General features: G+C 38.1%; 1 protein-coding gene across 2 annotated transcripts in view; it reads left to right on the top strand.

The window, feature by feature from the left end:
- Positions 1–12,895, top strand: part of NR1H4 (nuclear receptor subfamily 1 group H member 4) — a 40,818-nt gene that overhangs the window by 18,188 nt on the left and 9,735 nt on the right. For both annotated transcript variants that reach the window (XM_021410922.1, XM_021410989.1), the window contains 5 exons: positions 2,837–2,977; positions 6,476–6,609; positions 7,127–7,225; positions 8,050–8,149; positions 9,597–9,743. In XM_021410922.1, coding sequence (XP_021266597.1) covers positions 2,837–2,977; positions 6,476–6,609; positions 7,127–7,225; positions 8,050–8,149; positions 9,597–9,743 — 621 coding nt within the window. The remainder of the gene's footprint in view (positions 1–2,836; positions 2,978–6,475; positions 6,610–7,126; positions 7,226–8,049; positions 8,150–9,596; positions 9,744–12,895) is intronic.

Consider the following 12,895-nt stretch of genomic DNA (forward strand, 5'->3'; position numbering starts at 1 on the left):
AGCTGGTTGTGAATTCTCCTTACATAGAACAACGACGTGAGTTTTGGCACTCTTCAAAGCATTGCTGATAATGCTTAATGATTTTTATATCAGGCCAAGCATACTTCCTGTGAAATGAAGTGCTACTTTAATCTTCGCCTCAGATTCACACCCACCATGTGGGCATGAGTGGGGGGAGTGCCCTAGCATGTTCTGGTAGTCTGACAGAGCAGAGTAGTGCTTTGTTAGCAACTGTGAACTTCAAAATCTTTTAGGTTGAGATTCCCGGAACAATTAGACATCAGGATGGCAAACTGAGATACTTACAAAGTTTTCATCTATGTTTTTAACAGCTATCTTCCTTCAATGTTTATAACTTCCTTGGGAAAAATCAGGATTGGTAGCACTGGAGCAACTCTAGCCATAATTCATTATATTCATGACTAGCTGAGAGAACAAAGCAAAATTAACATTTCCAGCCAATGTGAGATTTTTGTAATTTGGTAAGATCAGATAAAAGTTAGACTTTGCCAGAAAAACCTTCAGCTTTTGTGGGCTGCCCCTTCATTATTCTAACAGATGCCATTTCTCCCAATTTTTGTAAAAAGCCCTCCGATATAGGAGATCGTGCATAAAATACTTCAAGCAATATAAGTTCATTTGGAATTATTATTAAAGACAATGTATTAAAAAATTACTTGTATCAAAATGTTTATTTAAAATTTAATTATGAAGTTTGTTCAAGAAGAAAATGATTCAAGAGTCACTTCATGATAAAACTGCAACGAGAGTAGGAGTAAAACTACTTTTTGCAAAAAAAAAAAAAAGCATTTAATTTCTTATTCCATATAATTTCACTTTTCCAAAAACTTTTTCAGAAGTAAATATTTGAGTCCTATTAGCTCCTACCTTTTTGCATCCCCATTTTTGCATTCTTTCACATTCTTTCATGTTTTTTAAACACTCATTTGCTAAGGATCTTTTCCTTCATTCCCTCATGAGAAAGCAAACTAGCAGAGAGCATGGGTGAAAAATTGGACTTAAAATGTCATAAATATTTGAACAGAGCTTTTTAATATTTACTACTAATTAATATTTATCACAAATTACAGGATTTAAATTTAACAAATAGTTGCCTTTAACTGACATTGAGAACCAACAGCTTAAATCCAGGCCTTTCTCTCCCTTTCCTGAGCGTTAAATGGTAATGTATTAAACACAGTGCAAATGATGAATAAAAATAATGCCTAGGGCTGCAGAAGGTTCTAAGCAATCTGCATTTCAAAAGAGACTGATGCCAGTCAAGTATATTTATCTGAAAGGAAGCCAAGTATGAAAGCTATTTCAAGCAGGAAATAAAGCAGATTTAGAGAAATGCTAGACTTTTTAGAGAACAGAATAGTTTTACTGGAAGCTACATACTGGTCGTTGGAAGAGATGACACAACTATATAAACTTGGGCCAAAAATGGGAAATTGTCATCTGACAATGACAAAATCACCATGTCATCTACCACGTTACGTTGCTCAGATTCACCAGGATATTATCCCAGCTCAGCACATTCTGAACATACACAGACAAATCCTTCAATGGACAAAAATTCAGAACTGCATCTAAATTTTCCCTGCAATTTGAGTGTGGGATACTGGATCTTATTTGGTTCCTCTGGTATTGCATGAAAATGCCAGGATGGAAAAAAAGGGCATTTTTATTGTGCTGGCCAGGAGCAAGGAGAAAGCAAAAGTTTTGTGAATAGTTCTGGTTACTGTAAATTTATGCAGAGCTCTAGTTTGAATTGCACTATAAATCAGTGATGTATCAGGAGAAGGTCCCAGAAGTCTACCTCAAAAGCCTGCCCTCAGGTGAGGAGGAGAATCTTTCTTACTATGACAAAGGGAGTTAATTCCCTCTGCAGCTGATGCTAAATAGTCTCCGCCATATGAAGGATAACTTCAAAAGATTGTGATGGCACATTGAGTCACACTAAAAATTCAGGAAACATTTAAGTCATGATTGCCTGGAAAGACTCTGATGTTTTTGTGATGACTCTTTTATTGTAAAAAAAATTCATATATTGACCATTGCACATTTTCCCCACAGTTCCTCTCTCGGGGCTGTGCTAGGCAGCAACAAGGAGTAGATTTCTACAGATTGAGTCAAGTTCCAGTAGGCTTCTGGGATGAGTTCTGGTTTGCAGTAACTTCTGTGCAACTTTTATGAGAATCCAGTGACGATATCAATTCAAGTGCTTGTGTATTTGAAATCGGGTAAATGCTTAGCTCATCAGGGGGACAATGTTTAGGGAAAGGGACTGAGGTATCTTGTTAACAGGTGAGGAGGACTCACGTACAATAGGTGGATATGGTACAGCTTCTTTGCTAGATCTGGGATGGGCAAGTAGACAAGTATGTGGAGCTTCTGCAGCTGCCAGGAGTTGGGGGAAGTATAACTAGTTATGCAGCTCTCTTCCTGTGCATCCTGTACCTCAAGAGACTTAACAGGCTGGATTTCTTTCACCAGTATATATGGTATCGCTCCTACAGTGGGTGTTCAACTTGCTCCTGACAGGTTTCAGATTTGGGTCTGTATTTTCTCAAGGTCAGCAGTTGCAGGGCATTTCTTGGGGCTAATTTCTAATGTGTGGACACATGAGCTAATATGCTTATTTATTAAATTGCACAACTTTGATACTATTCTCCATGCAAACTGCAAGAATTTAATCACTCAGGCACTGAAAGAAACCTGCAGTGCAGCAGAAATGATGTCATTCAGAAAACCCATATGGAGGTGCACTTCAACTTTGTTATTTGCTGCTTTGAGAGTTTTCTTTGATCTGTGTCACTGTTGTGTTGCGCAGGGTTCTTCAGAAGAAGCATCACAAAAAATGCAGTGTACAAGTGTAAAAATGGAGGCAACTGTGAGATGGACATGTACATGAGGAGGAAATGCCAGGAGTGTCGTCTAAGGAAATGCAAGCAAATGGGCATGTTGGCTGAATGTATGTATACAGGTATTTGCATCATATAGTCAGAGTGTGCAGAGAACACACCAAATATTGTATTTGTTTAACTGAGCTGCTCTTAATAATAAATTTGTAAAAGATTCAGTCTGGCGGGTGGAAAGTGCAAAAAAGATGATGCTGTAATTGTGCATCAAATCCTATTGAAAAAGGCAAACACATTTATAAGGAACAGGATTTGGTGGTCAGGGGCATGGACGTATAAGAGCTGAGCAAATGATGAAGGAAAGGCTGTCCTTCAGTAGGTGAGTGGGAGGGAAAGGTGGTTGGGTATACCAAGTCTCCAACAGTGAGGAGCCTGCAGTGCTGTGGGAGGCAGAGCAGGAAAAGTCCTGGTGCTTCCTCTCGTTACTCTTTCTGGTCCTCTCCCTGTCAAGTTCTTGATAACCAAGTCCAAATGCTGGCATTCAAACAACGCCGTTTTTCAGAAAAGAGAAAGACTGCCATTAGCAGGAAGTTTCTATGGGCTTGCCAAGTGTACGTTCCCAGACCCCACCCAGCAATCAGGTGAAGACTGCTGAGGGCTGGCCCTTTTTTATAGTCTCATTCACATTTTGAGTGGTGCTATGGATTTTCTTGCCCTCATGTAGACACGTACGTAGGAGTGGCTCCAGAGATGAAGCTGATGGACTTTAATAACGTTTAATTTAAAGAGAATACTCTGTATATTATTATAAACTGATAGCTTATAAATTTCATTAAGTTTTACCTTGACTAACTTAGAACAGAGATTCTGAAGCGCATCTTTAAGCATAGATAAAGCATTTTCAGTAAAATATACTTTCAAACTAGCTCCTGAAAATAGTCTGTAAATATCTGCTCTTCTGCCTTCTATGAACAGGGCTACAATTTATTTTTCTTGATGGCTCCAGTCATTTTAGCATACACGTATGTGTGAAACCAATTTAGGTTCATACAGGAAATTAATCTACTTGGAATTTTTAATATACTTCCATCCCTCAATCTGATCAGAAGATGCTATATTAACTGTTGGTTTTGTGAGAAACAATAAGCTCCATCAGTGTTTGGAAGGCATTGCCAGCATAGTGTAATTAATCTTCCATTCTGCAAATTGAACAGGCTACAGAGATCCTACGATATGACATATTCTCGTGCAGTATGTAAATATATGAACAGACGCTGCCACTGTGATGACAGCACTCAATGGGTCCCTCCATGTCAAAGGAAAATGACTCCCCTGTGGTGCTGATCCCAGATCCATTGTTCCAACATTTGTAGGGTTTAAAATAGCCTGAATGACTCAGTACAAAAACAAGCCATCTCTGAATAAATAGGTCAGCGTAAATAATACCGACTGAGCACGCATGAAAGTTTTAAGCTGGCTGATCATTTTCACAAACTGGCACATGTGAAATAAAAGCTAGTGAGTGGCACTGCCATTTGACTCTCTCTCTGCAATGGAAACACTGGGTATCTTGTGTCGCTCATGACTTAAACATAAGCATGCTCTAATGCACTGCAATGAGGATGTTTTGCAAGGTACTATTTAATGGCTTTTAAGTAGGAGTGTGCTGTATAATTGCTTTTAGTTCAAGGCAATCCGGGACAGTAAAACATGAAGCTTCTAGGAGTACAGAACATTTATTTGAAAAAAAAGTGACTAGGAAATAAAAGGCAACCTTGAACTTTGTTTCACTTACTCATTTTGTAGGATTGTAATTACAAGCACTGTGGATTCCTTTTTTCCACTGAATAAGGGGGTGAAGTCTTATAAACATTTATGGTATGGCTACTCAATAATCCTGCTCCTGCCCTTTATACATGAAAGATCAAAATTGCTCACCATCAGTTTCAGTTGCTTGCTGTGGTTTTGTGATAAACTGCACGTTTCTTACGTGAAATGTCTACCTAGGGAAGACACAGATTATGCTACTCTTCCCAGAATTTAATAACCATTTAATGCCCATTGAAAGCCAGCTAGCTCTGAGATAAAAATTGAAGTCCTGTCTCTCACTTGAGTTTTCCAGTAAACCTAGTTGGAGCTAAAATAAGTTGTCAGTAGCAGAAAGCTTAGGAAAATCTAGTCTTACTGCTTAAGGCAAAAGTAAGCTACATCTTCCCTAGGCAGGCAGCAGGCTAGATCCTAAGCTGGTGGAAAATGGTGCAAGCCCATTAGCACTGCCAAAGGATGCATCACATGTTATCATTTAGAAAAAGAAATCTATGATGCCTATGATGCAGCAGCACAAATTACATGGCTCAATACCAATTATTATCTCCAACATTCCTATTCCCCTCTTTCAAGGTATTATTTGCAGGTCTTATTTTAATCATGTAAATTTCCTCTTCTCTCAGCAGTTCAGGTAGGTTATTTTATATAGTGCTTAAACAGGAAATTAAAAACATTCACAACGAAATTCACTGTTTTCATGGTATCTTCCTCTACCATCATATACTCACTGAATGAGTACCCTTCCCTGCTCTGCGTTTTCAAAGGTGAAGAATGGGAAGGATGCTTGAATAAAAGTCCTGTGGTGATATGTTTATTTTTAGATGAATACTTAACTGTTTACTTTTTCATTTGTGCTTTCTGGCCATCTTCCACTGGTTGCTTAGGGTACATATTGTCCCTTTCTTTTGTTGCACAAGCAAGTTGCTAGTTTTTATGACATCCATATAGGGATGCTCCCTGGTTCAAGGGACTGAAATGCAGTCTAAAACAAAATACATCAATGCAAATGTCCTTTCATTAGGACAAATGAAACCCTAGAGTAAAATTGGGGCTTTATCCAGTCTTCTAAGACAAAGAAATGCAAAATATCAAGAGCAACTGAGTAACATTTTAAATTAATACACCTTTCAGCTATATTTGCCAGCCTCGGTTACTTCTGGGCCTAAATTTTCAGCTGTTGGTCTATCTGTATACTGACACTAATGGCTAAAGCCTGGGAGTCCTCTTCTAAAAGAACTCTACAAAGAAGCTCACTAAAGCCATAACAAATCTTAAAGATTATTGAAAACATCCACTGCCCTTTGTGTGAGAACAGCTGCACCTTAATTACTGTTTTGGATCAAATGAGATAGTCTTCTAATTGCCCTCATTTACCGTGCATTGGTTTGCATCCTGGAGCACAAGAAAGGATTTTCTTTTGGATAAAACTGAACTAAAGACATACTCCAGCACAGCCCCATCACACTCTGTCTGTAAGACCATTTTAGAGGTGATCCAAAGCAATCCCCCTGATATGCACACTGTGCAGATGCTGGGCACCAACTGGTGCTGTGCAGCACCAACTGTTTTCCTCTGTAGATGGGCTCCTATTGGGCTAGGCTACTCATTGGTATATACTTGTATGTCTCATTAGACTCACATCCAAAGATAATGGCATGTTCAGGAAATGGTCTGTACAGGAAAGTGTTTGTTAGCATAAAGGGCATTCATGGGCATGCTTATGTACCTAGTTAGTGCCTAAAACATATATATATATCCAAAATCTATTGTGTTATGTGTTCCAGGTCTGTTAACAGAAATACAATGCAAGTCAAAAAGGCTACGGAAAAATGTGAAACAGCTCCCAGATCAGACAGTCAATGAAGATAATGAAGGCCATGACATGAAACAAGTGACATCTACAACTAAAATGTATAGGGTAATAAAATTCTTGCAATAGTAGTGGTGTTTTTAGCTAAATGTGGTTAGTACAGTGAATAAGTACTTGTAAACTCAGTGGAGCTATCTGCATCAACTAAAAATCTGTCTCTCACCCAAGTCAAGAAAATGCCTTGAGTATAGTAGTTCTGGTATCTTTAGACAAAACTCAGTAAAGCCTCCACAAAAGCCGTAAAATACGTATTCTGTTATATATGTCTGGTATACTTTACATACACTGAGGCTTGGTATTGAAGTTTGAACACATCTGGTTAGTTGCTAAAAACTTCTGTATTTCTAATATTAAACCACACAAACTCATGCTGTTTAGAAACCTGGAACACCTCTCCTCTTTTGACTTCTATAGAAATCCAGTGTCTCTCAGTGACAAACAAACCTAGTCTGCTTGACTTCCAGGTGTGGGAAATAGTTGTATATCTTTTGCCTAAAACAAGTGATGCCGGGTCATTTCTACATAACTGCATTTCATGATGGGCTTTTTGTTTTTGCCAGTATAGGAGAAAGTAGAATTTACCCCAGAACAGCAGAACCTTCTTGATTACATCATGGATTCATACAGTAAACAACAAATACCTCAGGAGGTGTCAAAAAAGCTGGTAAGTGCATTGATTAATTAATTCTTGAGTTGTGGATGAAGAGGCTAAGGATTAGGTAGGCTATGGGTATAAATTTAAACATGCTGTGATGGGGCAGAATCTCTCCTATTCAGTCATTAATTAGACCACATCTTGTTTACCAAAATTAAATGCTAAGAAAAAGCTTTCTACTCTTTGAAAATACACTTTTATGCTCAAATCTAATTTTTGCTGATTGGAGCTTTGTTTCTTTTCTTTTTTTTTTTTTTTGCATTATCAGTATAGAGAGTGATTTGAGTTTGATATGTAGCCAAGCTGTCTTTCCTTAAAGTTACCAGCCTGGATGCTTAAATATATTTCAATTTATTGTTCCAAATTCCCAGCATCTTTCAGGTTTTTGCTAGTTCCTTTTTCTTTCCTTTTCCTCCCTACCTTCTAGAAATTCTGTTTTCCATTTAAAGACTTCCAGTTTTCATGCTAAGATGGTAAAAGATTGGGAAATATCCAACTCTTTTTTTAAAAAAGGTGTAAAAGATATTTTGATTGCTTTCATTTTACAATTTAAAATTAAATATTATGGTGCACATGTAACTTCTGGGTCAGGAAATGCCTAAATTATTGACTGCTAGACATGACATTGAAAGGGAGACAGGTATTCAAGGGAAAGGACACGTCTTCTTTTATTTGTTACACCTTCCAAAATACCTGATTTGTGAACAACTGAAAAATTACAGGGTTAGATAGGCCTCTTGCCTGGCCCACTCTAATTATCCTTGTATTTTATGCCTTTAAATGTGAAGTGCTGATGAATATTAAAAGATTTGGTTTGTTCTGATTTTTAACAGTTACACGAGGAATTCAGTGCGGAAGGGAATTTTCTGATTTTAACAGAAATGGCTACCAGTCATGTTCAAGTTCTTGTGGAATTCACTAAAAAACTACCAGGTATATCCAGTCTGCTGGGCCATATTTTGTTATTGCAAAACTTAGATGCTTTCAGATGCCATTTGATTGTTGTGTATATTTTGAATGCTACATCAAAATGTCACCTCTTCTGACACATGCATTCTTCAGACACCATCTGAAGAAAAGGGGCTTTGTGCTCTGCAGAGAATATTTTGAATAATTCAAATTCTGTCACTCTGAGATGTGGCACTTTTTGCCTATTGGCAAACAAAATGTACAGAGAAGGGATTATGTCTATAGAGAGACTTTATTTTCATATATCAGTGCAATGCCAAATAATCTGCCTCTAATTTACCACTAACATCAGCAAGACTCTGCTTTGCTCAGTTTGTTGCCTTTCTGAAAAATTGTTTCAGCCATGGCATCCACTGAATTGTGGATGCTAAACAAGAAGTTTGCCTAGTTGGAAGCACCAACATTTATGGATGTTGCACGATGTGCTATGGACAAACACTTAAAATCTGAGCTGTAACTAAACTCCTAAACTTAACATTATTATTATTATCATTAATTTCAACTCCCAAGCGGATGTTACCTCAGGAGTGAATGCTAGGCATGCTACAGATTCCTTGTGAGACAAGTCCCACCCTTTCTTCTTTGCCAGGAAGCAGTGTTTACAGGTACTTTCTCACCAACTTTGAGCACTTGCCCACTGTTCAAAGCCAGTCTCCATCCAGAAAGGGCTTCCAACTCCTTTCTCTACACTCAGCCTTGGAGCCACAAACTGAGCCACCCTTGAAGAGATTCTTCAGGCCTTTCTTTTTTTAAGGAAGGTGCAGTGGAATGCCTAGCTACAGAAAAACATTATTCTCCTGGCATTCCCATGATCTTGAGTTTTTCTATGTGTTACAGACTTGCTTCAAAGGCTAATACCACAGCTGTAACTTTATTTTTATGCTAACAGGAATGCTGGCTCACAGGACATGAATGGGGTATAAATTAAGCAAAGAAAAGTATAGCAATATCAGCTGAAAGACACTAAGACAACTCCTTAATGGCACAAAAGAAATAATTCAATATGCTACATGCTGCTCTGGTTGAATGCAATCACTGGTCAAGCGCAGGGTTACATGTGCATGTACACACCTGAGAGGAAGCAAAGCTATGAGCTAGAAACATGATAGTAGTTTGATAAGAGGGGGAAAAGCCCTACTGCATTTTTGCAATCCAGATGGCCTTATGCTGAGGAAAAGGCAAAGGCCTGGAATTTAAAGTTTCTACAAATGCTGCCTGCTTGGCTTCAATGAGAACTGAACCCGTGTTGTTATTTTGTGGAATCTGACTTTCAGCCTCTGTACTTGTCAAGTAAGCTAACACCAGCATCAAGGTTACGTAGATGTATAGCACCTCATGTTTGAGAAGTTCAGGACAGAAAGTAGTGGCAACTTTTCTGTTGATGCCTTACTTATCTCTAATGTCTCTCCAGGCTTCCAAACCCTCGACCATGAAGATCAGATTGCTTTGCTGAAGGGCTCAGCTGTAGAAGCCATGTTCCTCCGTTCAGCTGAGATCTTCAGTAGGAAACTTCCTACAGGACATACTGTCCTTCTAGAAGAAAGAATTCGTAATAGCGGTAAGCATCTTGTTTACAAGGCAAAAAACCACACAGCTGCAGTTCTGTGTCAGTATTTTGACCTTGAAAAGCTAGTAAAATAGTTTACTAGTACTGAAAAATGTTTATCTGAAAGCTGTTCTTTATATTAACAAGAACAAATCTAATTCAGCCTTGAGTGTAAAGATCAGAAGGTAAAGGTTTATTCAAAAATACATTGCAGGTATTATGAATAATGCAATATCAAATAAACCCAGTTTAACTTTCCAATGATAAGCATAGAAGAACAAAGAAAAGAGATTCCATTTCAAATTATTCAAATCAGTATCAATATTTATGCTTGCAAATGAGATTAAGAAAGAAGGAAAGCAAAAGAGAGAGAAAAGAAAGAGAAAGGGTTTTAGGATGTTACTGCAAAAGGGAAACATTTATTCTTAGGCTCAGTTTGGCAAAAATGATTCATGGTGCATAGAAGAATTACAAATATGGAATATTCTCAGTATATTTGCTGCTTCTTAAGGTCCTTCTGAAGGTATAAGTCTGGAACATTACAAAAAGCTGAACTAGGCTTGATATTTGCTCCTTAAAGCAGGCAAAGCTGTGTTTTGCATTGTTACATAGCCTTTGTGCTCCACTGATGCAATACATAATGTGTTTTGTTTTTTTTTTCTGTCTTGACTAACAAATTTTATCTACCCTTCATCTCATCATTAAAAATTCAAATGTAATAAAAATTCTGAATCAAAGAGAGGTTGCTTTGATTCTGGCTTCTGGACCTCCTTTACAACAGCCAGAAGGAAAATATTTATAGGAGAACAACACTAGTCATAGAAATGGTCTTGAACTCTGCTCTGATTCAGTTAAAACCCGTGACATGAGGGGACTAGAGATGTATGCAAAATGATGCCAATAACTTTATATTTGAAACCCTGAAAAGGAGTCAGAAAACTGAAGAATAACTCACTTGCTGAAGTTATGGTTTTAGTTTGAGTTAGCATGTTCATTTCTAGGTTTACATCTTGTAGTTTTTGTTTAATTATGACACCATTATTTGAAGGACTGGAGACAGTGTGTTTGAGAGTGATATAAGAGCGATACAGACGGCTTCTGGGCCAGGACTTCTGTGGGCAGTGGAATGTGCCAGGAAAGCCAGAGGAACAGGAAATACTTTGATCCAGAATATCAGATAGACCATTAAGTCATACAAATACTTTTTTCCTTACTCGTACTTTTCAAATAGTCTTCATTCACTGCATCTGTTGAGTCAAGATGAAATGCAATGTCCTTGTTTCTGAGTTAGTACTAGCCTTAAAATAACATTTCCTACCATAACATGACTAGTTAGAATATGACATTGTATCCTGTAGTAATATTATTGACCTGTCATGAAATAGTTAAAAACCCAAGCATTATGTGCATAAGAAAGTTTCAAGACAACTAACAATTTCCAATGAGGAGTTATCTATTCCAAAGGAAGATTTCCTGCAGTTCTTCTTTTCTTGGAGAGCAAAAGCTGCCAAGGTAAATTAAAAATGAGTTCTGGATCAGAATCTGTGTTGAATAGTTCCCAAGGAATGAAGCACTACAACATTTTTAGTGTGTAAATATATATGCAAACTGAATAAACACATTTATGCATCTCACTGCTTGTGGGAAAAAAGACTTTCTAAAGCATCTTCCCTGAAGCCACAGTCAAGCTGGGAACATAAAAAGAAACACTGCTGCTAGAATTGCTCCCTCCCTATTTGCAGGAGAATAAAGTATAACCCATCTTACCTGCTGCTGGCTGCATTTTTTTCTTTCCATTAATAATTGGAATACAAGACATAACAATCTTTGCCATGTATTCTCTTTCTCCTGTGCAAATTCAAGTCTATTTAAAAACAGTTTCCTTGACTGCACTTAATGGGGTTTTGACAGTAGACAAAAGCAGCTCATAAATCATTGTGTTCGTAGCTGTGTTAACTATTGCTACTGATGCTGCTGAAGGAGATGTTGACTGTAAGTGCTACTGAACAGACCCAGCAGTCACTCAGAATTCCCAAGGGTACAAAAGTCCCTTGTTTTGGATGAACACTACCTCGTTCTTGCTGCATGTTAGAGAATATCAGTTAGAAGTGGCAATGTCTCTTACAGGCAACTGCTTAAATGTGCTTCTAAAATGCCCCTTTGCCTCTCTGTTCAGTGCTGGTTGGTTAGTGTTATCGTTTCCTTTGCAATGGCAATGCACATTTCTAAGAGGAAGACTTGAGAGACAGGTTTGACTCTCTCATGCTTCCCAAAGGTATCTCTCGGTATTCCCTGACTTTTCAAAGGAATTATTTTCCTGTGTCACAAGCTATCAGAGTTTTTTGTTTTCGTGTTAAGGTCCTGCTTTAGCACACTTCTGCACATTTTGTCTTAGCATCCAAATTCTTTGGCTGTCATTGCTTACACATACAGCTTTAAAAAGCACTAAAAATGCAGCTCACAGCCCTGCATGCTGTAAGATCCAGCACCAGGGTTCAGGCTTGAACAGATTTGATTTTGTCTTATTTTAAGCTGGGGCTCTTTCTTCACAGCATCTGGTACGATGCTATGTTTTGGTTCTAGGAGAAAAGCAATGTTGATAGCACGCTGATGTTTATAGTTATTGCTAAGAAGTGTTGTACTGAGCCATGGCCATTCTGGTTTCTCAGCTCATACTAACAAAGGGCTGGGAGGGGGCAGAATCAGGACAGCTGACTTAAAAGGGCCAAAGGGTTATGCCATATAATATGACAGCATGTGGAAGGAGAGTTTTGAAGGGAGTGGGAGTTCATCTCACACTCTTCTGCTTCTCAGGGGAATTGGTGAGCATCGGTCATGGGGCGGTGAGCAATTGCATCTGCATCACTTCTAATATACATTCACTTATATATTTGTCATAATTATTATCCTTTTCCTTTTCTCTATCTTAGTAAATAGTTTTATTTCAACCCATGAATTCTACTTTGTTTTTCTCCCTTTTGATTCTCTCCCTCATCCCACTGGGAATGGGCAGAGTGAGCAAAATACTATGTGGTGCTAAGCCACCTGCTCGGTTAAACCACAGCAGAATTTAGGGTAGAAAGTTTAGCAACCTCTCCTAAACTTAACCAGTAAGGAAACATGCTACTTACTAAAAGCTGCAGCTGACTGTTATCATGTTATAG

The sequence above is a fragment of the Numida meleagris genome, chromosome 1, assembly GCF_002078875.1.
Source record: "Numida meleagris isolate 19003 breed g44 Domestic line chromosome 1, NumMel1.0, whole genome shotgun sequence".
NCBI lineage: Eukaryota > Metazoa > Chordata > Aves > Galliformes > Numididae > Numida > Numida meleagris.